Below are 26,821 nucleotides of genomic sequence, written 5' to 3' on the forward strand. Positions count from 1 at the left end.
AAGTGGAATTTTTAGGTACGAAACCTTTTTTCAAATATTTGACTAAAAACTGGGAATTTTTGTCCTAATGGTAATCTTTTGTTAATGTCTATTATGACGCCACAGAAACAAAGTTAGAAAGAGAAGTGTATTCATAATATATTCTTTACATTTATGTTGGAACATGTTTTTGTTTAGAACGGAAGTTGACTTGAGTCATATTTTGCTGGCGTGTTCTTTGTTTCATTTTCATATTTTGTCAAAACTTGATACATATCAGTCAAATATTTATGAAATATCAAACTTTATGAACTGAATTACGGCTATCAGCTAAGTTGGTGTAGACATTCAAGAGAAAACTTTTATTTTAATTCAGTTTAGAGTTACTTCCCCTGCATTTCGCCATGTGAAAGATTGACAGTAGAAACTATGTTATGGTAACAATGTAAGTAAACTAAGATTATATATATTCTTCTGCATGAATAAATTTTGACTGAGATTGTTTTATGGTTTAGTAGAATTGTTGCAGATTCTTCATACTAATTAATATTTTACTGTCAATTTGATTCAGTCCAATGATACTGTATCTGTTTATGTGATGCAATATGTATATTATAAAGAGATTCAATGTTTTGTGTTGGAGATGGAATTTATTTCATGAATGGGGCAAGATTTTTTGATATTTTCTAGAGTATAAAGCATGAGTAAAAATATATTAAAAAATCCTATCTCACAAGTGAAATAAATTTCATGTTCAACTTCAAAATATTGAATTTTCTGTTTATTACATTTCCTTTGATTTTCCCTTTGCCTTTGTCTTTTTGTAACACAGTGATGTCATAGTTGAGTGGTTTAGACATCAAAGTTTAGCGATTATGAGATTGAAAACCTTGTAAACAACTTTTGCAGTTTTAGTCTCTGTTAGAATGGTTTATTTACTCTTATGATAGATTAGGGAGTATTTTTATAACACTCTTCATGAAGGCAAGGAAGTTTGCTACACTTCACAATAAAGTAGTTTGTTCAGAGACAGAACAGTCTTTATTGGTTTTATATTTTGATTTTAAATTAATATTAAATAATTCTGTTACAATATCATCCTCGCAACACCAGGGGTCCTGAGTCCATCTAGGCTCATGGGACTTAGAGTGGAACAATATAGCAGTACATTGATTGTATTGATCAGAAGGGCTTGCATATATAGAACATTCTATTGTTAAAATGATATTCTCCTATATTGACATGGTTTATTGATAGAACCCATTCCATGTGTTGGCAATGTTGCAAAATTAACAGGGGCAGATAATTATTATGTACATGTTTACTAGGAATAACCCAGAGATTCAGCGAATAAACAATGCCTCATACCGGTAATCCACAAGCATTCAAACCAATTAAGACCACAGAGATTTTACCTTTCAAACGTCCCCTTTTTTTACCTACCAATTTTTGTTTTTGTTTGATTTTTTTTACATCTTTTTAATTAGGGACCTATATACTTATATTAGTACATGCATATATATAGGTCCTTGTTCTAATAAAAAGTTGATCACCAAGTCAGAATTTTAAAGTTACCTCCCGTTTGTATGAAAGTCATATATTGCTATTTTTAAGGTCTTGTGAGCATAGAAAAAAAAAAGAGATCTTACAAACAGGAGAACAAAGTTTCACTTAATATACACATGTACCAGATTTGCATCTCTGTTTAGGCTAGAAAGAATGTGTTGTTTCTGGTAACCTGACCGACCCTAATTTTTACCCACCAATCCTACAACTTTTTATTCCAAATCTGGATTTTGAAGTGTACTTTTGTTCACAAGTACAGTTTTCTCATGTTGCAGTCAATAAAATGCATGTCTCAGACACCATAAAAACATGTCTATATTCAAGTGTTTTAAAGAGTAGATTTGTTTTGTTGTGTATGTACATTTATAAATGTGTATGTATATATGACAAAAACAGTTTATTGAATAATTAACTGATGCTTTCAAAATAGAAAGTAAAGTTTAAAAAAAAAGTTATTGTCTACCTATCTACCTTAATTTTTTTGGGCATGTTACTGGAAATGCATATTTTTTTATTTGGCCTTATATTAAGTTAATTTTGATATATATATTATGATCAGTAAGTTCTCACTTGATTTTTTTTACCCAGGTCAAGTAAATCTTATAACTGAAATTGATAATCAAACCACATTTTGTAATTTAGAATTTTAATCTGTATAATACACTCTTACTTACATTATCATAAAACTATTATGCTTCTACATTTTATATAAAATTTAGTGCCTATTTTATACAAATAGTTACCGATTCGATTATTGGCCAATTATCAGTCAATTAGAGTCAACCGTTGCTGCCGATTAATTGATTCTGATTTTCAACCAATTTGACAACACTATAATAAAGTTGGGTAGCCTGTTTTTATTGAGGTCTGGCATTTGAATCATTCATAGTTAAAAAGTCATGCATGGCTATTCTATGTTTATTTGTTTTAAAAAAAGGAAGAATTTGATTCTGCATGGTCCCTCTAAGAAATAAGACTAAATTTACTCTGAAAATTATCCTAAGTTATAGGGGGAAAAAATGGAAATTTAATGCAGGAATTTGCTACCCAGACACTCCAGTTTTCTAACAGAATCATAGCAACTAGTTTATTTCTGACAGCAAAAAATGATGTCACTCTGCAAAACAGTTTCATTGAAATTCAGCCTTTTCTGATTTTTCTCAAAATTAACTTAGGCCAAAAAAAATAATAGTCTTGTTTCCTGCTACCAGCCTGAAAAAAGTAGGGTAGTTAGGTAGGAAAATTATTTTATTTTGTTTTTTTATTTTATTTTTTCCGATGGCATTTTTTGGATATGAACTAATACAAGATCAAATTAAACATGTCACAGGTCAATATAGTCTTTTAAAATTAAATTTCATGTCTTTTTATACACAACTCAAGTGGTATTTTATGAAAGTCCATATTTAAAACAAGAATTTCACGAAATGCTTGTTTTGTGTTAACACGGAAACCAATTACGGTGACAGAACGACAAAATTTTGGATTTTGGAAATTCCCTGTTTTTTTTTCTTCCAAAACTAAAAAAACTTAAGGGTCGGGTGCAAAAAATAAGGTAGGTCGGGTAGCAGGAAACAAGACTATTAATTTTTTTTGCCTTATGTTGATTTTGATAGTTCTTAATCTAGTGAATAAACACTTATAAAAGGTACATTTTGGAAATCAATATTTCAAATCAAGTGAGTTCCAGTCCCACACTTAAAATATCTATACTCAAAACAAAGGGATATTGAGGGGGGGGGGGGGGGGGGGCGATACTCCTCCTTCATGTTACATTAACACAAATTTTAAAATTTTCTCAGGTATGGTTAATATTCTCAATACATTTTGACTGAAGGAAACAAATTTCAAGTTGTTTTATGTCTTGTTTCACTAAAAACGGTTACTTCATGTGCAAATTGACTAGAAGAATTGACTAAAAATGAATTCACTGTTCAGTTAATGATTATTCAATAAACTATTATTCTCATCATCGGATACCCACGGGTGATCTCGTATTTTACTCATCACCAGTTTCCGACAATGATTATTCTTCAAGAATACTTTCTAAAATTTCATATCTTCTGTGTAGCATGGGAGACTGGGTTGATTTGGTCATACAAGGGTATATTAAAAAGTACAATACACCTTTAAAATCTTTACCCACGGGTGATCTCGTATTTTACTCATCACCAGTATCCGACAATGATTATTCTTCAAGAATACTTTCTAAAATTTCATATCTTCTGAGTAGCATGGTAGACTGGGTTGATTTGGTCATACAAGGGTATATTAAAAAAACAATACACCTTTAAAATCTTTACTCGTGGACTTTTAGCAATTGGTCTGTTTATATTATTAAAATGAAAATCTAGGTCTACCAGAATTATGAAAATCATTAATACTCAAGGAAATTTTTGCAGGCAAACTGTATGATTATGATACAGCTATAACCTTCTATCAAAATGTTAAAAATCATGTCCCTTAATTAGGCCAAGAGTGGAGTTGGTCATATACATGTATTGAAAATTTCTCACCCCCCTTCTGGTTCATATGCTATTGAGCCCACAGAAAGTTGAGGGATCTGATATACCCATTTTACATTGTAAAATTACAAATGTGAAGGAGGTTTATCATACAGCATTTTTTGTCCCTGATTAGATTTTAAAGACATTTTGAGGGAAAATATTTAAAATGTGCTTTTCTTAAAATTAATTGATACATATGTGTCGAACTTTAGGACGATAACATCACACATATAAATATATACTTTCAAATTAAAGAAACTTGATCCCTGAGGTGCTCACCCACAATGTGTATATAGTATAGAGAGGTTATAAAGTGTTGATATTTTGAAGGACAAGATTTCCTGTTAAGAAAGATGATAGACAGGGTTTATAGTGGCTGGGGGGAGATAGGATTGTATAAACGGATGTGTTCCAGAACGTACTTGTGTAGTGACAATGTGATACAGTGTTTTGTGTGTGTTTACATTTTGCGTAATTATTGTATGATTATCAGTTGTATGTGACATGTACTAAATATATACATGTACATGGAGATTATTGTGTCAAAGCATATATATACAAAATGTAGTTTCACATTCAGGAAATCTATTAATGTGTATTATGTACTATGGAATGTACAATACTTTGTCTGTGAAGTGTGATCAAAGTTACTGAGTGACTTTGTGAAGTATGGATAAGCCAATAAATGGCCATACAATAGTGTAGAAAATTCATGGATTATTTTGAAGAAACCTTCTTGGAAGATACTTTTTTAACAGATTGTAAACTTTTAATGGCATTTGTATAATGTTATTACAGATAGCAGTACAGAGACGGAAAGCCAACATGTGACATTGTATGGCCCGAGACTTCTTGGAGTCTTTGTTTTATGACCAGATGGAACAGGCTGTCTCAGGGCGAGGCCAGCAGGCCCAAGGGGTGCCCAACCCAGGGTATGGGAATATGAATGGGGGAGGTGGATGGGGCTGGGGCAAAGTCTTCTCCAGCTTCATGGAGGCTATTGGTGGATCCAAGCGGAAAAGCATAGAAGTTCCGGAGGCGGTGGATATAAGTTCTACAGGGGTGGAATTTGGAGACCACATTGAGATGGCCCACTTTGGACATGTGGAGCTGTTGATTAAGGGCCATGATTTTGTGCTCCAGCAGTTGTCTAACCCTACATGGTGTGATGAGTGTGGGGACTTTATCTGGGGACTCTACAAGCACTGTCTACGGTGTAAATGTAAGTACCCATGTACCAGAAATCAAGCTGTTGTCTGTGTTTTGCATGTAGCAGGTTTTTATTTTCATCCATTTCCTGGTTTTTTAAATTACCATATATTTTTATGTAGTAGTTTTCTCATGAAATAGCCATTTTTTTTAATGTTTAGGTACGCGTTTAACACAAAATTGCATGAACATTACAATATGTACATCAGATCCAAGTTATTGATAGCATAAAAATGTTTTCAAAGGTCTTTGGATCAAGTTTATAGTTTGAAATCCTTGTAATTTGTGAGGGCTATAAGTAAACCAGTGTCTATGGCCACTTTATATGATATTGAAATACTGATAGTTCCTTGGACTTGCCTTAGTTAAAACAGAGGCTATCATATGTTAACATCAGCCAATCTGTACAACTGTTTATACAGAGACAGTATACAGCTGAAGTACCTTCTTAGAGGCAAAGTACACTGCAAATAACAAAATAGCGACTTTTCAACATTAAAAGCATGATTCTGTATTATCTAAGAAAAAATTAAATGTTCATTTTACATTCAACATTGGATGATTTACTTTATTTAGAATCAAACTTGTTTTATAAATGTCTCATATGTGTCAGTATTGTAGACAGTTTTTTTTTGGGGGGGGGGGTTACTTGAATGCAACAGGGAGAATGTCCTTAATATCAATATCCAATTTCAGACTGGTGTTATTCATACATGACAATATTTGTCAAGTTATCCCCTTTTAACAGTTTTTCATTTATATCATACTGTCCAAGTCTCAAGTTTTTTCCATCATTATTTTCAGACTTCTACTACATTAAACTGACTGCGAGGTACTTTGTAAAGCACAATAAAGAAAGATAACTCTGCTAGTCATAAAATTTTAACACCATATATACAAGTTACACCTCCACGTAGTGTTGTTTTACATATTAAGTTATTGTATATAATTTTTATTAAACAGATTACTGTATCCATACAAATGCAAGAAAATTATTAATCTTTGCACTTTTTTCACAAGTTTATTCATAGTATATAGTATTTTAAAAAGGAAACAAGTATTTATCTATATATACAAGAGATAATTGAATGACTTATCATGTGTACTAAGATTTAAACAGTTACAATGTAATTCTCTCATTGTGTTGCATTAAAAAAATGTACAGCTTTTTGTGTGTACCAATAATGATTATTTAACAAATAATGGACAATTAAAATGAGTGATGATCTGCTAAATGTAGAGAATTTTAAATTTGATACATTATAAATTTATAATAATATAGATCTATGTATATTGAAATTTAAAAAGAAAGTTTCAGTTCACTTTATTCTCTGGAAACCATGTAAATGTTACATGAGGTACAAAAAGCCATAATAATACATATAAAACAATGGGTCAAGCGAGAAATGTGAGAAGGGATTCAAAATCGAAATGTTCTAGTAGGTATAGAGATATTAAAAGGGCTCTGAATTTAAATGACATATGTGTTTTTATTAAATTAAAGTGAAGAAATTTTCACACAATGTATCACAGATTTTGGAGTTACTTTTCTGCTCAGTTATTTATTAAAGAAAGATATTCATGGTCACAGCACACAATACTCAATATTTACATGCTTAGTCTATTAGCCATTCTGTAGTGTCATTATTGGTTCAAATACAGTTGAACTTTGGTTTCTCAAACATTGATATCTCTAATACCATGGATATGTTGAAGTCATATGAAGTCCCAATCACTCTTTCTCTTTGTGTATTTTATCATCGTTGTCTTGAACCCTTGGATATCTCAAAGTTTTTCCTTGCAGGTCCCATTGAGTTCGAGATAATGAGTTTTGACTGTATTTTTTTTTTGACCAGGTGTATAGAAAACATGTATGAAAATCTGGATGTTTGCTATTGAAATATTTTGTTTATTGTATAGGATGTGAAATTGGTAAACACACCATGACCACATGTCATCATCAGCACTGATAAAAACGTGTCTCGCTCCCTCAGAGGGGTAGAGTAATGGACAGATGACCCCCAGGGGAAATAGTATCACAAAGAGTAACAATCAATTAGTACTAGCAGATTGATAGTCCTGACACATAGGGCATTAATAATGAAATTTATTATTGTAGTTACTCTGTAATCTTCTTCTAATGATGATCTTAATCCTGAAATCAGAAATAATTAATCCCTGTCTTAAAAAAAAAATACTGCTTTTGGTGAAATAGTGTTGCTTCATGGTATGTAGGTATTAGTGGAGGAAATTCCACTGTCTACACACATGAATGACATGAATATAGTGGTAAGATATTTAATTCTATAGAACTGAAAATAAGTCCATAACAATAACACAATGTGAAAAGACCCCCAGTTCATTTTTTAAAAAGATTAATTCAATGCACATACACACCTTAAATTTTTCTATTTGTTCTCATTAGATCTGCATTCCTTTGCCTTGATTCTTCATTTCATTTTATTAATATGTGTAAAGTCAGGATAGAATACATTAAGTGGGGCTTAAATATATTTATGAGAGAAATTTTCAAAATTTCTGATTATTGATTGCTCATGGAAAGAGTAGATAACTCTGGCAGTTTTAAATTTCAAACAAAGGTCTTTGTGTCAAGGTGTCATCATGTCATAAAAAATTTTAAAAAGGAGTTTCACTTTCAAGGTCATCTAGTGTATAACTGAGATGTAGAAAAGCTGTCCATAGAACCACATCAAGGTTTTCTGGGTTGAACTAAATCATACGTACATAGTTTAAAAATAATACATACTCCAGCTGATATTCTCGTGGGATTTAAATAAACAGAATGACTCGCGTGTTTATGTGCTGGTAAAACTTGATCCGAGTGATTCACCTGTTCGGGACTGTGTCAGATTTCGAAGAGAAACATAAGTGTTACCTTTCTAAAGGTGTTTACCAGGGACCACTAACATTTAATAGCAGTGACATCATAAGATAACACAAGGTGCTGGTGCTATAGTTTATCTCAACAGATGGAAAAGATCAGATTTAATACTCAGTGATTGATTACGTAAAGTGTTTAAACCTGGAGGATTTTAATTAAGGAAAGAGGATATTGTTTGTGGAATTTCTCTGTGGTAAACAAGATCAAGTTAGAAATATTTTTTTTTGCTGAGTTAGAAAATTTTTCTGCTGCTGCTGAATATTCTTCATGTTCATAATTATATTCTGTGTGTAGTCTTCCTAAAGACAGATGGATATTTATAGTTAGACTGACAGCTAATCAGGTAAAATGTATCTGTAGTTAACAAGATCTCCCCATCAAAAGACTGAGACATTTCAGAGTCTGTGATCTGGAGGAACTCTGTAATCTAGTTAAACAAGGAAGTTTGGAAGGTGATCATTAGGGACCAATTCAGGAATTTCTGTGAACCGTTTTCCATTGTATTAGCTGGTACAGGAGGATAACAAAATACTTTGAAAATAATTATTAATTATTGGCTTGGATTTCCTGAAAAAGAGTTTTTTTGTTTTGTTTTGTTTTTTATGAGGATAAAATTGACAGAACTTTTTTAATTGTTCATTTTCTCCTGTACTGTGATTTGTAAACAGTTTGCAGGATACCCAATCACTGAAGGGTGCTAGGACATCTGGTGTTGGAGTGTGTGATCTAACACACTGTGCTTGTTATTGTTACAGGAAAGCTAAGGGGGATGACATAACATTACAAGGAGGGGGGATCTGTCAGACAACATTAGCATCATAGACAAGACTGGCCTGACTGTGTACTCACACGCACACAGTCATAACAGGGTCTTGCAGTTTTATAATACTAGTAGTAGCAGCTTGTGAACCTTACCTTGTACTGCTGCACATTAAAAACATATTTTTCATCCTAGACAGTTGGAGCCTGGACAAGTGTGCACTGTTGATTCAGCAAGTGAAAAAGAAAAAGATTGATGACTTTTGTAATTGGCTGTATATTGTTGAGGTGAAAGAAGGAACTCTGAATTGATTAGGGTGGTACTAGTCTGTGTATGTGTGTAACATGTTTGTAGTGCTATACTCGACCAGGCAAATCGTGATGGGTGACAGAGATTGAGGAAATTCCACCTATAAGTTGGACAGTTCCTGTTGCTGTGTTAATTTTTATTCATGCTTCAGGACATGATTCATGTATTGGAGTTTTATCTTTGAAGGAAATGTGTTAAAAAAAAATTTAAAACTTTGATTTCTAATTAACACACTGAAAGTGATTAGTTTCAAGGGAATAGGAAGTCTAAGGGCAAGAGAGCTGTAGAAATTATCTTGTCTCAATCAGGTATTTTTAGAATTGCTTCAGGATCCATTAAATTTAGCATCTCTGTTGATATGGTGGTGAGATTGTGGATCAGTAGTCAGTGATTGGTGTTACAAGCCTCCTAAGCTTTGTATCAATCTATCCCAAGAGATAAAATCCCCTCTTCTCACCAGGATAGCTCTGAAGCAAGTGTTATGATGTGCTCATTCAGCTCAACTTCAGTGGATGTCTCAGGCACTGTGAGGCATGGAAGATAGCAGAGAATTATTCATTCCATTCCGTAAGAAAACCAATAAGCTGAACCGATCCAGGCGCATTAGTGCGGCCAGGAATTTTCTGCAGTCTGAGATATTCAAACTCAATTTTCAAGATATTGCTTCATCGCCTAAGTTTAGACCTCTGAGGCATGGATTCATTGATGAAGACGATTTTGAGGATTTTAAGCAGGATTTGTTAGATTTTCGTGTGTTAAAACAAGAATTAAGAGAGGGAAGTAGTCCGGAGTGTCAGCGGAAAGCTAGACAAGCCACGGCAGAAGCACGAAGGAGTCGACTAAGTACAGACCAGTTAATGGAATTTTTCAACAGTGATGAGAATTTCCAGGAGTTTGAGAGAGTGTTTGAGACTTTTAAAAGTAAAAGGTTCTCAAATAGTGCGGATAAGCTTCGACTGTCCCTGAACAGGTTTGAGGACGATGACAGCGATAGCAGTGATGACGATGACAAAACCATTGTGTTAGATGATGAGTTATTTATAGGTGACATTGAAGATGACCCAGAGGAGGATATGTTTACAGAATTTTTTGACAATGATGCAAGTTTTCTTGAGTTTGAGAGGGAATTTCAGACATTTAAGGTAAAACGTAGATCTCGTGTGATCGATAGAATTAACAGACAGTCTGGCTGTGACATTGTGTCGGAACTACAAGCAATCTGTGATAGGGACCCTACAAAGAAATATGATGCCATGTTGGAAGCAGGTGAACATAGGCTATGGAACTCAGGTGGAGAATGGGACTATATATTTAGTCATCTGAACAAGAACAGGTCCACATCAGCCTCGAACATATCAGGGAACTATGGGAGTTGTTCAAGTCTTAACACAGTTCATACTTACTCCGAATGTGATACCGGATTCTATTCTGCGGACCCTAGTAATGTGAATAGTATTCAGAATCATGTGGAATGGAATAGTAATGTACCAAGTCGTTCACGTTCTAAAAGTGATATTTCAGGTTGTGTACAATGTTGCTCAGAACCAAGCAATGTGAACAATGTACCAAAGTGTTCATGCTCAGAACCCTGTGCTCAAAATTCTAGTCATGGTAAGTTTTAACAAGGGTTTAAACCTGCAGTTTACTTCATGCATAATTCAATTAACAGCACATGACTACTTAAAGGCAGGATGGCAGGAACATTTGCATTACATAATATAAATTACAAGTTATTTCATGTATTACCATTGACTTCATGCATCCTTAACAGCTAAAAGTATAAATTAGGTTTGGCATCACTCTGCAGGCAGAGAGATTATGGAATTTCTGAACATTCATTTCCTTTCCATAATGACTGTATTATTTACCTTAGATTATTACATCATTTTGACTACAGGTAAATAGAGGCATTAGATAGGAAGTGATTGTTAACAGCTGAAGCAAACAAAGGTAGATCAGAAAAAGTCAATCATTCAAATGTGTTAAGAATGTTCACCAAAATCTCATAGATAACGCTGCACCCTAGGGGACCCATTGAAAAACTGCATATCTGCACACTTACGTACACAGTAGATACATAGGTAAACTCAGGTGTTTGCAATCAGATCAACAAAACTGACTGAGGCATGAACTTGATGTACCAGAAGCAACCTTATCACAGAAAATACAAATCTGCTTCATGAATAATGTAGAGTTAATCTCAGATGATTATCAGATTATAAATATTGCATAATCTGGTACAGTGATTAATTTTCTTAATGGCTACCCTAATAGCTTTAAGGTGTTCATCTACCAGATAAAGATCTAAAGGCACCACCTGTGGTTTCTACATGCTGCCCTGTGGTACCAGTTAGGCCTGGGTTTATAAGTTAATGGTTCCAGTGATTTTACTGCAGGTTTTTTCTAGGTCTTAAAATCAAGGGCCTGGGCCTTTCCATTTGGGAAAAATTAACGACATTTAGTTAAAATTGGGAAAAATATCATAATTCACATTTTTCTAGAAAAAATTCAAATATGAGCCATTTCTTTACTTGCAAGGCATTTATTGACTTATTTACATTCAATAAATCTTATTGAAAATCAGTTAACTTGTAATTGCTATTCTTTCTACAAAATTTAGAATTATTTGACTTTAATGTCATGCTTCAAATCATCTTTTGGGAATTTTCTTTGATGAAATTGGGAAAAACACACACTTTTTACCATTGGGAATGGGGCCTATTACAGGCCCCCTACGACCCCTAAAAAAAACCCTGTACTGGCATGGGACCGACAGTTTTAAGTTTTTTTTTAAGTCAGTGGTGTGATATTGCAGTGGTCTTCTAAACAGCCTTCAAAAAATAAATTCATTGTGTGGTTTCCATGGCAGTTTCCTTTAGAAGAAACCTTCTTAATATTTTTTAAGTTAAAAAAAAATTATACAACCTTTGAAATGGGATTTGGATGATAACTTTTTATTTATGACTGCATGAAGAACAATTTTGATAAAAATTAGTTAATATTAATAATTATTCTATAGGAACTAGCTATGTTTGCATAGAAGACAGTTATCATTAAGTAAATCACATTATTCTGAGTTCATTTCAAGGTTAAATACAATGATTAACAGATAAATTATTATACAATGTTCACTAAATACAGGTGTCTGCCCTCTAAATTCCTTGTGGACCAAGATGCATTTTACAAGTGGGTTCATGGGGTCATATCCTGTCTTGAAGCTTCTTTGATGCGATTAAGTATTTGCCATTAATGGAGTAAGTGGGTATCTAGTGTGTAATTATCGTTTGAAGGGTTCATTGATGTTGCTCTATAATTAAGGCTGTTTCTATCTTTCTCTATTTTATGGTAGGTGCCTTTGGCATCTAGCATGTCCATAGTAAAATGTCTGGCAATTCTCAAACCAGCTACAGAAAAAAAAAACTGGTGGAAGGAGGTACTGTCTAGTTGAATAGCAATAATGAGAAAATTCAGTCCAATAATGGTTCTAATTTTGGTGTAAATTTTGTAAAACATTTATATACAGCTAGATGTAAAGGAGGTGTATGAACTTCATATTCAGTGAATACTGCTGCCATTTTCAATACAAGCACATGCATATATACATGTTTAAAACTTCCTTGAAAAAAAAATGGATAATTTTCCTAGCAGATATGTTATACATATGTACCATAATTAATAAAGGTTTATTTTCAGGGAATTTTTTTACCCTCAATATTTTTTCATCTTCCTGGTGGGTTTTTTTTTTCTCCAAGTGATGGATGAGTTTCCAGTATTTTTCATTTCCAATACGACAAAGAGTACAATGATGTTACCGGTACTAAAATATTATATGAAAACCTGAGGATGAATTGACCTAGCTTACACCAGTAAATCTACATAAGTAATTATATATAAGCATTATAAACTCTCTCGGTTCCCTAGACTGAACTGAACGAACCCAGACTATAATGTTAATTCTGGAGGTACTTTAAAATTAATTGATAGGTTTATTCATATTTCTTCTATAATCAGGGGAAGTGGGTTGAATGACTAACCTAGATTGGCTTTATTAGGGAGACCTAGGTGTATCAGCTTATTTTAGTATTATATAATTGCTCGACAATAACTTGAATAGAAATTGATGATGTTCTCATTTGACAATATTGTGTAGATTACTGGTCCATTGTTTGAGGGTCCTATCAGATTTTGGGGTCTCTTTAGAAGAACCCGAGATTCTTATCAGATTTTGGGGTCTCTTTGGAGGATCCTGTCAACATGTTAAGGTGTTTACATGTTTACAATATGTCTTGAATCATCAGGTTCATCATAACCGATATCCCTTCAAGTGGTTAATAAGGGATATCAAAGCTAATATTTGAATGAACAATATATAGTATCTAATCTGTAGGTTTTGTTGTGTGGAATTATCTGTCTGGCTAAGCTTTATAGTTGTAGGGTGTTATGGAGACTGGTTATTTGGAGTAGGAAGGTGTGGTTTATGATTGTTAGCTTTATAGATGTAGAGTGGTATGGAGACTGGTTATTTGGAATAGGAAGATGTGGTTTATGGTTGTAAGCTATAGTTAGAACAGCATACACTATGATAGGAGTACATGTCTACAGATTTAACAGTGAGACAAACATGAAGTCAGGCACGGACCCAGGAATTGAAGTTGGGGGGGGGGGGGAGGGAGGCAAAAAGTAGGCAGGGGTCTGGGAGCCGCCTTGAGGCCAACAGTGGGTCCAGGGGGGTGAAGCTCCTGGATTCTAGAGATTTTGTAGGGTAAAAATGAGGTCTACCGAGTAGAAATTTTTACATTTTCTCGACGAAACTCTGATTAACACTTACTTTGACAATGGGGGGGGGGGGGGCAATGGGTGCCCCATCCCCTTAAATCCGCCACTGGACGTGATTAAACAAAGCCCAAAATTTTGACTTACAAAGAAAGTTAATTCCCTGATATTATGCCAAAATTGAGCTAGGGCAAATCAGCATATTGGTATAGATTAATTGAGCTATCCAAAATGTCAGTCAATTAGGGGATTATACCACTGTCTTCATGGAATCCCTATGTATCTCCTAATTAACACAGTTTCTCAGAAATAACAATGATTTTGATACATCCTTTATTCTTAGACAACTTCTGAAATTTTTGTTTTATTTCTGGGATGCCTCTGAGTTTATTTTTGGTATATTAATTGGGTTACTTTAATCTGTGTAGAAACAAGGGTATATAGGGTTATCTGTTTACAGGAAACTCCATTAAAAACATGCAGTCTGCCAGATAAGAAAAGTGTGACACAGGCACACTTCAATAATTTGAATTTTAACCAATTTCATATCAGAATACCTATATTTTAAAAAAAAAAATTGTTTAATAAGATTATTAAAGATGTTAGTGTTAATATTGTCTTGTTGAATTATTAATCCCATAAATCTTTCATTTGAAAGATAGAACTACATGGTCTTAAAATAGACTTGATAAAAAATGCATAACATTATAAAATAGATAAGTAAAAAGATATACTGCTGTCAGTAGTGTTATTCAACCCTTGTCAGACACACAGCCCACAATGCTGTTGTACCTGTTATTTGTTTCCAGATGTTCCCTATATTTCTGTTACTTTTGTCTGTGCTACTAATTACCAGTGGTTACTGGGCAAAGTGAATACAATGGCCTAATGGTGGTAAAGAGGGAGCTAATGTTACTCTTTTCATTAGATGAGAGTTTTGAAGTGAGTGTAGGATTGTCACAGTCCATGAAGAACTTGTGAACTTGTCTCAATCAAGCAAAATCCATATATATTATGATTGATATATATATATATATATATATATATATATATATATATATATATATATATATATATATATATATATATATATATATATATATATATATAATTTGTTTTATAAAAATTGGAACTTGTGTGCTTTACTGGTGGTAATTTTAATATGAAGTACAGTAAAACTTGTCTAATCTATAGATGTGTATTCTGAAATCTTGCCTATTACAAAATGTAAACTTTAAGTCCCTTTCATTAAATTCAATTTATCAAAATCCATGTGTTGTCTAATCCAGAATGTTGTCCAATCCAGCCAATTTCTATGGAACCAAGTGATGTCTGGATTAGACAAGTTTTACTGTATTCATTTGTAGTACATTCAATGGGCTACATCTTTTAAATGACTTTGTGTAGAGTGGAATGGTTCATACAGTGCCATCAAAGTGTCCCACAACTGAATGGTTGACATTAGTGAATAATAACTGGTGTATTCAAGTTATTTTTGTTCATTAATTATGGGTCAGCATATATTATGCTTAGAATACATTTACCATATTTGGTGCCTTTATTGTAATTAGTTGAGATCTGCTTTACATATTTCCATTCCATAAAGCTGACTGTACAAATTAATTAATTCAGAGTTAACTGTATGTTTGATACAAACTTCAGTTATAGAATGGAATTCATATTTCCTTTCCTTAGCTGTATATTCAACAATTCTTAATAAGGCCTCAGAATGTCAAGGTCGATAGCGGACACTCTTGCATAGCAGCATTCTGAATAAAAACAATGTTAAATTGACTAAACCTGACCCATTCTGAGTACATCAAAATAAGTTCCAAAAAAAGTTTTCTGTCATTACTAAAAATATGTTGATAATGTCTTCAGGGAGGAGGCAGAATATGTTTTACAAGTTATTTGTTAAACTAACTGGAAAATATTTAAAAAGAGGAATCAATAGATATCAGATACACCTAGAAATGGCTAGAATATATCTTTCTGACAGAATTATATCCGTGGAATTGTACATTTTTATAATTTGTTGCTACATAAGAGGGAGGAAGTTATTACACTGATTTAATGTTTATGATCACTTCAACAAAAACAAATTGGAATAAGAGGATTATTAGTGTAAATTTTTCCATGATTATCTATGTTGTGGTGATCAAATTTTAGCTGCATGTAATGAATACTTGATAATTGGAAATGAATTCTATTTTTTGTCTCTCTGAGAGTCACAGTTTTCTGTATAATTATATCTATTAAGTTACAATCAGTGCTCTGATCAAGTAACACATCGATTTTTTAAAAACTTGATGAAATCTTTACAGATTGTCATTTTACAAGCCACCAAAAGTGTGCACAGTTAGTGCGACTACCCTGTAAACACTCCCCCGACGGAATTCCTCTAGACGACTCCTCCCAGGAAGTGGAGGGACTTCCCAATGTCTCCGATGTTAATCAGAGTGCCAGCAACGAGACAACTTCGGAGGCTACAAATGTATGTGAGATAAAATTCAAAGGGGCATGGAGAAGTAGATTAACAACTCTGCGGAAATTTTTCAAAATCAGTTGCATGCATGTTCAAGGGAAATTTTTATCAATTATGCTCAGAAATATGATTAAATGTTGAAAAAAAAATTAAAATGTGCTATTAAATAAAATTAGATCACCAAAGGTTCATAGATATTTTTGGCAGTGTCATTTTGTACAAGTTACATGCTAGAGGTGAAAAATGAAGTTTGAAGATGAGGTGGCACATGCTTAGAGAATATAAAATATTCTTAATATTGTTTCTAAATGTAAAGATTACAAGAAAAAGTTGTATGGATAGAATATATTCTGTGTCTCTGTACAACCTGAGCATTCTTGGACTTCTTGTAGGAGAAGGATGAGACGGACAGTGGTTACAGGTCAGGGACCATCCCCGACGACAAGTTACCACGAAAACCAAGCCAGGCCACTCTCAACAGGGAGGAGTTGAAGAAGAAATTAGAGGAATATAATTCACTGGTGCCTGGGGCTGATTTCAAACTAGTAAGTGTTACATATCTAAAACTGGTTTCCTCTTTAGATACATACATTTACCAGTTTATAAAGGGGAAGGGGGGTGCTGTTAAGAAATGTATACTGTGTTGAAGACTGACACAGATTTTAAAGTTGTTTGTACAGATTGTGCAGGTAAAAGTTCACCTTTCAGTTTCAGTCAGGAGGGTATTTGAGACAGATGATATCATACCACATGTATTTACTTTGTCCTTGCACTTCAAGGTCACCTTGGTTATAAGTAAATACAGACAATTATATCATAGGAAAATTAAACAAAAAAGACATTTCAACTTGACAAGTCTATAAAGGAATAAAAGACATTTATGTCATTAAGAGTTATGTCTCTTATCAGAGTATCAGTGAACCTTAAACATGGTTCTATTTTTAAAAAAGTATAAGCAGGATAGGGAGAAGTAGATTGACTACCGGGGTAATTCTCAGAAATTTGAATGTGATCTATTCAAACTGAAACCAAGATTGATTTGCCTATGGTCCTGATAAAACTTTTGAAATTACTTGGAGCTTAAAATTCTTAGAAATCTTTGTAGAAATAGAATTTTGGTCTTTAGATAAAGCAGCCAAGATCATTGAACTAATGATGGCAGATCCAAGATATTTTTTTTGGCACAAAAATGAATTTTTATGATTATATGCCAAAGCTGAAATTTATCTCTAAACTTTAAGCAGCAATAAAATTTTGAAAATTTTTGGATTGCAAACCTATAATCACTAGTAAACAGGTGGTTCTAGCAAACATATTGTTTTCGCTATATATTGTAAATTATTTTAAAAGCAGGAGTTATATTGAGAGGATAAAATGTTTATATTCTAATCTTGAATCGAAATGTATCGTACATGGATTTGATTATTAATTTATGTGATTTAAGAGATAAAAGTTTTTATAAGTACATGGAATTAGCCTGCATGCTAATTAGTGACTGAATAACCAAACCTTAGAAATTCATAAGACCATCTTAATAAAACAAATTTCATGTTAGATTATAATTCATAAAGACAAAAGGTACATGTACATTATGATTAAATGGCTTATCATGCATGAATTCAGAATTCTCTTGAATGTCTAAAAAAAAAAAAAAAAAGGGGCAGGTAAAATTAAAATTTTCTTGAATTTTTAAAGAAAGACTGAGGTATATATATTGAATAATTCTTTCTTGGCAATAAAAAACATGCTTGGTACTGCTGACATGCCGAACATGCATAGAGTGGAATGCAGACAATGCACTGGTAGATTTCTGCTGATGTTAAGCTGCAGCAGAACTCATACAGATCAAAACAAGTTTGAAGGTTTGTCATTCTCCTTGTTGAGTTCTTGTGGTTGTCTTTGTTTCTTTGGAACCCTGGGAAGAGGACAGATGTTTCAAAAAAAAGCAGAGGTTAACAAACCCACAAACAAGCAGACAGAGTCAATGACAAACATATGGTGTGTCTGAGTCAGTTAAAAGCTTGCTTGTCAGTGTTTGTATTCTCCATGTCACAAAGATTTCATCTGACAGAAACAACTTTCAAAGACCTGAATTAAACCATTCAGTTTATTTATGATTCCTCTTAGATTAATCTATCTTGAAAATTGTGCATGGTTTGGTGTACAGTGTGCAGGGTTATGTGGGTCAAAATAAGCTTACTTCATGGGCAATGGGTCACATCTTTGGTAGTATTAATGAATCTTTGAGTGAAATGATAGAATTTATTTCTGATTAACTTGAAAGCAATGTCAAACATCACTGATATCTACTGGTATCTTTTATATTGTATGGAGCTTATTTGTTGCTTTGTTGGTGCTCCAATGCCCCCTATTCAGATTATCCAAACATTGCTTGGCAGAAGGTGGGGAGGCATATAATATCTACAAGTTATCATACAGGGAAAAAAGTCTTGGAGAATTGCCAAATACACTGTGTGGTGAATCACTTGGAATAGCTGCATAAAGTGTGAAAATCTCCTCACCTAATGGACAAACACCTGAATAAATGTATCTAATGAGCTCTCACTTGTCCTGTAAGAATGGGACTCCATCAGATGTTTCATACAATAAATTATATACATGTTGTACACATCATTGAAATTTTAAATGTACAAGTTTATTTCAATGCTTCTCTACATATGAAACTGAAAGCTAAACTAAAAAGACTGACATACTGTATTATGCTAATTAGTTCTCAAATTTACTGTGTTTTTATTTGGATATCTAACTTTTTATATTGCATTAGGGTATCATATTGCCAATAACAAGAACGACATTGCTTTTAAACTAAAATGAAAGCATACCTAAGTGCAATAAAATCTTTCATATCCTGTTCTAGATTCTATAAGAACGTAGTAGATAATACATGTATTTAAAATACCTGACAGACTCGAAGAGTTTTATTGAGAGCTTTAGAACCCATTGTACTTTGATGAGTCAGTCATGTCATATTGAATTTATTTTACAATATCATTGTTTCTCATATTGACTGGAGAAATCCGATTTTTATTTTTCCGTAACACATGTGTCATCACTGTATCCCTGTCATCTTCTCAGATTAATGTTTTTGTCTTGGTCCCTTGTGTGGCTTCAAGTTATTATGGTTCTAGTTGGAAAATGATTTTGTCAAAAGCTGGTTTTAGTACACAGAATTGCAGTAAAATAAACCTTCATAGCAGTGTTTGACTGCATCTTTATTCCTATACATAGCATATTATTTTGTAAAATGAAAGTTTTAGTGTGTGGCTTATTCCAATATCCCATGATAGAATGTTTTTATTTAACAAAATCCAGATCGTAGAAATTTACAGAAAACAAATTCTATTTTTTTTTAAAATTACTTTTTGCAGCATACAGAAAAGGGTGAAACTTTCCAAGGTTTTGTGAAGGTGACCTTGAACCTTGTACGACCTATCTGTATGTCACTGGGGGCACGACCCCCATCTGTCTACGAACTCCTGACCAATGAGCACATCGTGGAACAGAACACCCAGACTATTTCGTTCTACATGCCCCGGGACACAGTCAAGTCCATCCATATTACCAGGTAAGGGACCATCAAAAGGAAGGACTATATAATCCAGTTACTCTGCTAGACTTGTGGGTGTGGGGCTAGGAGTTTGGCTTCTCCATTTCGTACATGGTGTAGGTAGATCATATTTTATTCTGTCCTCTTGCAAACCCTATTCCATACAAAATATATTGATTTAATCTCTACATTTTAAATTCTTAACTTCCATAGAGCATGTATTTGGACCTAGTTGATTCAGTTAATATCTTGAATCCATTTTGATAAGCCTATTTTGTTGTTAAATTTTAAAATTGGGATATTTTATTCTGATTAGGAAAATAATTAACTCAATTATAAGGTATTTACAGTGAAAACAATCCATTTCTATTGCATAGATTAGATCTGTGTTTGTGTTTGATGGGGTTAAAACACACCAAACTTTCTAGGGAGGAGATTCCCATTAAGTCGTGTACCTGCAGAACTTGTAAAAGAGGAAAGCAGACCAGCTTATATGAGATAATCTGTCAAAGATAACAGTCTTCCTTTAAACTGAACTAATTTTTTTAATGGGTTTGAACAAAACCGTCCTCTAGAATATTGTTTTCTAGAAATGTTACAAATATTCTGAACCTTGTTACTGATAAGCATGTGTACATGTAGTTATTTTTAAAAGTCTTTGTATTCAATTTATGTACAAATTGGGCATGTCTTGTATATATACATACTGTATTTCCTGGAAATGTATCCATGCAATTCACAAGGAAGAATTTAAACCTTTCTCTAGATATAATGCATTTAAATTGTTCTATTAAGTTGGTGATTATTTTAAAAATTCTGGGGACAGAATATAAATTTTTATATGTGTAGTGACTGCATATTTTTCACATTGGTATTTCTTTTACAGTGATGAAACTACAAAGGACGTGATCTCCATGTTGTTGAAAAAGTTCCATATTTTAGACAATCCCAGAAAATTTGCCTTGTATGAGCAAGAGCTGAATGAGAAAGGCAAAATAGGTAGGTGGATCTAACTTATTGTTAAAGAATTTGTTAGGTGAAAAGATTTTAAGGTAATGTCATTTAATATGAATAGGATTCAAGATAATTGGTTTAGGATGTTTGCACATTCAGCTCTAGAATTTGGCTAAATACAATGTACCAGTACTAAAAAAAATTCAAAATGGGGGTTGAAAGTTCTTGTATGTATGTAAAACATCAGGCCACCAGCTAGACTGGAACATGCCTCTGTTTGATTTGTAAGCTTCCTTGGTAGTGATAAATTGTACGTGTGATGTGCCTTATAGATTAAAATCAAAGAATAAAAATAGAATAATCTGGGGAACCTATCAAGGTTAAGATGTGTTATAATAGTTTTAAAAATTGAAGTAACAGATAATTATCCCTAACTCTGAGAGCCATTGACGTAATTGTGACGTAATTTAGGTTTTAGAAAAACATTGAATACATGATGTGTGAGTATAGACATAAGACACAGGGTTTTCTTCAGAGAGCTTGGTATCTAAACCAAAGAGGTTTTTTTTTTGCATAGAAATAAAACAGATGAATTTTTTAGCAATAATTTTCCAGCTATTTTCATCAGCAGTTTGATTGTTTGACTGAAATATGAAAACTGTGATCTAGTTTGCATAGGAGACTCAACTTGCAGCTATGACCAGAGATTTTCTTGAAATTTTCATGAGGAGATTAATTCTGAAAGTTTACTGTACCGTATTGACCTTACTTAGGAAGACTGACTTGAGGGTTTGATGCTTCATATTTCTATTATTAAACATTATCATGCTAATGTAAAAGGTTATTGAACCATCTGGAGAGAGAATTTATTCACAGTGAAACCTGATATATTTCTCATCTAAAATATCATTCAGTGTCCTTTTAAACAAAGTCATTTGTATATTGAAGTCTTACTTATTTTCAAGGCCTGTGGCCTTGTTATTAAAGTCAAAAGGGCATTACAATGACAGACTTTAAAAAGAATGAGTTTAGCTTACCTCACTTTATCAGCTATAACAAAAATCTACTATGCATTCATCTCTGATATCTGAGATTTATGTACTATCTTGTTTGTGAAATGAGTATAAGTAATATTATGTTACTTATTTATTTTAGCCAAGCTTCGGCGGATCCAAGAGACGGAATACCCACTCCATGTATCATTACTCTGGGACTCAGACAGAATAGAAAGAACACGTTTCGTTTTACAGGAAAACGAAAATGGTGAAATTGATGTAAGAAATTTTTTTTTTAACCACAAGTTTTGAAGTTTGTTACCATTTTGAATAGCTAATAAAGTCTATCAAAAATACATTAAAACCTTTAAAAACCTGGCTCTGGGGCCATAAAACTTAAACAAGCTCATTTTTTATCTCAATCTCACTTACACAATAGAAATTTATGGTGGAAAGGTGAAACCGAGATCAAAAGTGAGCTCATCTAAGTTTCATGGCCCAGGAGCTTGGCTCTGGAAATGAGCTCACTTCTTTTCTTAGTGTCACTTTTTCACTATAATTCAATCTTTTTGTAAAAGTGAGACTGAGGTCAAAAGCGAGCTTGTCGAAGTTTTATGGCCCCAGAGCCTAGTTCTATAGTTCTAAAGTAACATCATAAATAGCAAGTTAATCCTTCCAAAATTCATATTGACTTCATAAAGCTGTCAAAAATCTCCAGACTATTTGAATTTATCAGTTGTAATCCACATAACATGTCAGAAATGTGTGCTTTTAAAACTTTTCACATTTAAGCATTTGAGTTCATTTTTTTTCACTCACAGAAGAATTCAGGGTCTACACATAGATTTTTAGTATTTAGGAATCAGATTGCCAGATTTCAGACACCTGTCCAAAACAAATTGCTCAGACAATAATCAAGATAGTGCCTCAATGTAGCTATAAATCTCAGCATTAGGAAACCCTCTTAGCTTGTCAGTAACCCCAGATCATAACAGGGGGCATTCCTTATATCAAAGGCAAGGGAGAAGTCATTGATCAGAAAGTACAAATTTTCCATTTGCATATATGATATGATTGCTGTTTTGAAGCATGCCAAAAAATTAATTTGGATTTTCTCCAGAGGTATAGATAATTTTTTGGGGAAATATTGAAAAATACCTGCACACAGTATAAGTTTAACTGATGATATTTGAAATCTTTCCGATTTTCTCAAACTGTTGAGGGACTGCAAGAACAAAGACGCTGGATTTGTTTAGTCATTTATTTACAGGCAGATTAGCTTGATAAAAAGCAAGAAATCGCTGCTTATCTACCATGTATATTGAAAGTAGATTGAAAGGATTTGTTTTTCTTGGTTATTCTTCTTGTATGAGTTTTATTTCCGATGTTAAAGAAAATGATCACACCCAAGATATTTTTGAACTGAGTGTTTATCATCTTGTATGAATGTCTGTCCCAACATTTAATATAAAAGCTACCTGCAACTATATATATATGCATGTTTAAATTTCATACTTTGTCAAGGTGATGTTTGTCGGTGTCGTAGCAAGTGCAAACTCGGAAGATCAAATAGAATGCTGCTACACAATCATAAGCTTTTTAAGGTACATCATTAACACTATCTTATTTTCACTTTTCAGTGGGAGGCTTTCAGTTTACCCGAGTTAAGTAACTTCCTGCGAGTACTAGACAGGGAAGAACAAGAGTACCTAACAGAACTTAAACACAAGTATAAATTCATGAAGAAGATTGTCCAGCAAAGACTCAAAGAACTTCGAATTGAGAAGCAGCAGGCTGCTGGCAGCAAAAGGGATTCGTACATCCGTCCTGCGGGGGCTGATCATCCGCTAGCCCAGTCTTCATGATTTGTACATAAGGTTGTGATGCCTCAGACGAGGATGTGGTGCTTTTGTCATGTGATATAAAATTGTCCAATCAGGGAGCCTCATTACATTATGTGCAGAACTGAATCAATCAAAATGAGGTTCTCTAACTTGTTGGATTCAATTTCTTTCATACCTCGGGTGTTAATATGATATGGACATGATATCAGTGTAGTGCCTAAATGTGTAAATGTTCATTCCCAATCTGGAGATGAAAAGTCCAAAAAAAAATAATCACTGTGATGTTATTTTAGCACTTTGCGTTTTGGAACTCGCTTGGAGACAGTTAATTCCCATCTCCAAAATGGCTGTCAGGGCCATTATTTATGTATAGTGTTTATATTATATATAAGATATAGATTATAATATGCATGCATCAGAGACTAGTCATGCTAAAAAAAAATTACAAAACATTGTAAAATAATAAGTATACTCAGCATTGTATAGATCAATCATAAGTGCTGTCTCTGTTTCTTTATAGATGATTTTTTTTAGGGCAACATGGATTTAATTCATTGTTTTAGAGCTGTACCTATTCTTCCAGTAGAATTCCATCCTGCATCATCATTCAGTATTACATGTAAACATTTTATGTGTAGAGGTGCCAATAGACTTATCAATTTGTAGCTGGGAAAAATAAATTAAGACGGGATTTAAATTCTAACCTCAAAAAACGTCTCTGGTCAAGTAAAGCTATATAGATTGACAGATTCAAATATGCCACCAATTTCAGGATACTGACTTCTAAGTGTGAAACTTGGGTAAATGATATTAAGAGTAGATATTAACGTTTTACTCATGTTATATGTTATTTTGGGTACTGGATTCTAACGTTTTGCACAATCAAATACATGTACATATTTTCTGTAAGCTGGCAGCTCTGTGTTACACTTGTTGCATCACTAAATGTGATATTTTTCTCTGGAATCATTTGCGGAAAAAAAATTATGTACACCTTATGTAGACTTCACATATAAATGCCATTAAGATGCCTTCCAGAGATTTTTTTTTCACCCCATACATATTCAACATTCACATTTAATCGAATTAAGAATGAAAAATTGAGGACTTCAAATATCTGTAAACTCAATCATGTCAATAGCTTAGCACCCTGAATTCTTGGCATAATATTGGATGCAGATCAAATCTGTGTCAACCCTTCCTGTGTTCCAGGTGCATGCGATGCCAAAGTTCTGCATTGAACCTTTATATACCTATATCCCATCTCATCTTTTGAATATAAATACTGTCCATGCAGCTGATGCTTTGGATAGGTAGTCAAGGGAGAAATCAGTAATTGAAAAAATGTGTCTACATATACTTAGAAAAAGATCCCCTTGTTACAAGTGGTGATGTTAATCACACAATACTGCCACAGCTTGCTCACACAAAACACATTGTGCTTCAATATACCTGCATAGGATAGCATTGGAGTTGCATAGGGTAAAATGTATGATATAATAGACTTATCTATTATTTTTACAGCAGATGTTTTCTCTAAAGTGCCTTCTCTCTACTATAGCTCAGAACACACATTGTCAATATATTTATAAACTGTTAAGATTTTACAATGAGTAGTTCAAATTTTAAGCAGATTCTGATACTTTATATTAATCTTGCAAATATACAGAATCACCATTTGATATTTTTCACTATCTGTGTGGTAAATTGCAAATGGCTGCCATTTGTCATGGCAACCAGCTAGGGGGGAAAATATGCTGAAATCAGCTGATGTGTAATCAGGGCTATGGGAGCTTTGTTTATATATGACACAAGGGAAGGGAGCATGTTTACATTTCCTTTCCTAACAGGTGTCTCTTGAATTGGGGAAAAAATTCTAGATGCCAGACAGATAATGAAAGATGAAATCAGTTGGTGGAAACTCATCATATCCCAAGGTCTTCTTTAGATAGAAAACATCTTGAAATTTTACATTCAGCTATGTTGTAGTATACTGTCACAGTGTTATTTTGACCAGTGAATGCAGTACTCTGTGTCCACATATTTTATGCAACAGACCTTTTGTTAAACGCACCACACTTTTAGTAAATAGCTTGCCTTACATTCCCGGTATAATTGGTACACTGTATGTTGACCATGCCCTGACTATTCATGCTAGCATTTGATTTCCATCACAGACACACATCACTAAGAGGTATTCCACATTTATAGTATATGTGGAAAAAATTATTTTCGAGTGCCAGTGATAAATTTAAATAATAAAATTGCATTTATTATTGTATTTATTGTCATTAATTCATGATTTGCATCATTTTTTGTCAATATTTATCATTTTCATGAATTACAAAATTCATGTTTTTCTCATCAAACATGTACAAGTGTCATCACAGGTGCACATTGTCTGGTTTTGATTTTTTATTTGGGGTGGTGAGGTGGATTTTAGCTAGGTCTTTTTCTTGGTCTTTTGGAAAAAAAAAATATATGTATATCATCATCATTATAGTCGTATTATCTATTAGCATGATTAGTGCATCCCTATATGTAAACAGAAGATGTGAATATATTAATACTTATTTCTGTAATTGCTGTAAAGTACACAGCGTGGTCCTTTGATCTCTAATTAACTGAATGATTCTTTAATTGAAAAAATGGCTCATATATTTATTATGGAATGACTGAGTAAAAATTAATTTTGCACCTTGTATTATTTTGAGTGCAGTGGTGTTTAACAGATTGTACATGTGCTACAAATGAAAACTTGTTAACGATATCATTGATTATTAATTCAGGTCAAAGTATGACCTTGAAAGGTCATGACATGACCTTGTATCATCAGAGTAACCACAGCTTTATGGATCTTGTTACATATATTGTTGAATTCTCTGTACCTTACTTTCAAGCAAAAAACCTGTTAAAAAAACAATAAAAACGAAACAAAAATCACCAGTTGTTTCTCGTTAATTTTATTAT

General features: G+C 33.2%; 1 protein-coding gene across 2 annotated transcripts; it reads left to right on the forward strand.

Moving 5' to 3' along the window:
- On the forward strand, positions 1–26,794 carry LOC133187517 (ras association domain-containing protein 1-like). 2 transcript variants are annotated; one of them, XM_061322919.1, is made up of 9 exons: positions 1–15; positions 356–424; positions 4,851–5,274; positions 16,330–16,499; positions 16,883–17,035; positions 19,880–20,076; positions 20,945–21,057; positions 22,168–22,286; positions 23,648–26,794. In XM_061322919.1, exons 3-9 carry the CDS (start codon positions 4,890–4,892, stop codon positions 23,870–23,872), a joined length of 1,362 nt encoding a protein of 453 aa, XP_061178903.1. In that variant the 5' UTR covers positions 1–15; positions 356–424; positions 4,851–4,889; the 3' UTR covers positions 23,873–26,794. The 2 variants fall into 2 exon arrangements, with proteins under 2 accessions (XP_061178903.1, XP_061178902.1); XM_061322918.1 differs by lacking the exons at positions 1–15; positions 356–424; positions 4,851–5,274 and adding an exon at positions 9,459–10,843.
- The last annotated feature ends 27 nt before the right edge of the window (positions 26,795–26,821 follow it).

The sequence above is a fragment of the Saccostrea echinata genome, unplaced genomic scaffold (assembly GCF_033153115.1).
Source record: "Saccostrea echinata isolate AGI-Se365-2 ecotype Australia unplaced genomic scaffold, CSIRO_AGI_Sech_v1 ptg000015l, whole genome shotgun sequence".
In the NCBI taxonomy this organism is placed as follows: Eukaryota; Metazoa; Mollusca; class Bivalvia; order Ostreida; family Ostreidae; genus Saccostrea; species Saccostrea echinata.

Bases quoted from the DNA above. Each gene is read 5' to 3' on its own strand.
- LOC133187517 (XM_061322918.1), top strand. From the start codon at position 9,766: ATGGAAGATAGCAGAGAATTATTCATTCCATTCCGTAAGAAAACCAAT. The intron at 10,844-16,329 runs GTAAGTTTTAAC...AAATCTTTACAG, and splicing joins TGCTCAAAATTCTAGTCATG to ATTGTCATTTTACAAGCCAC. The intron at 16,500-16,882 runs GTATGTGAGATA...GACTTCTTGTAG, and splicing joins CAACTTCGGAGGCTACAAAT to GAGAAGGATGAGACGGACAG.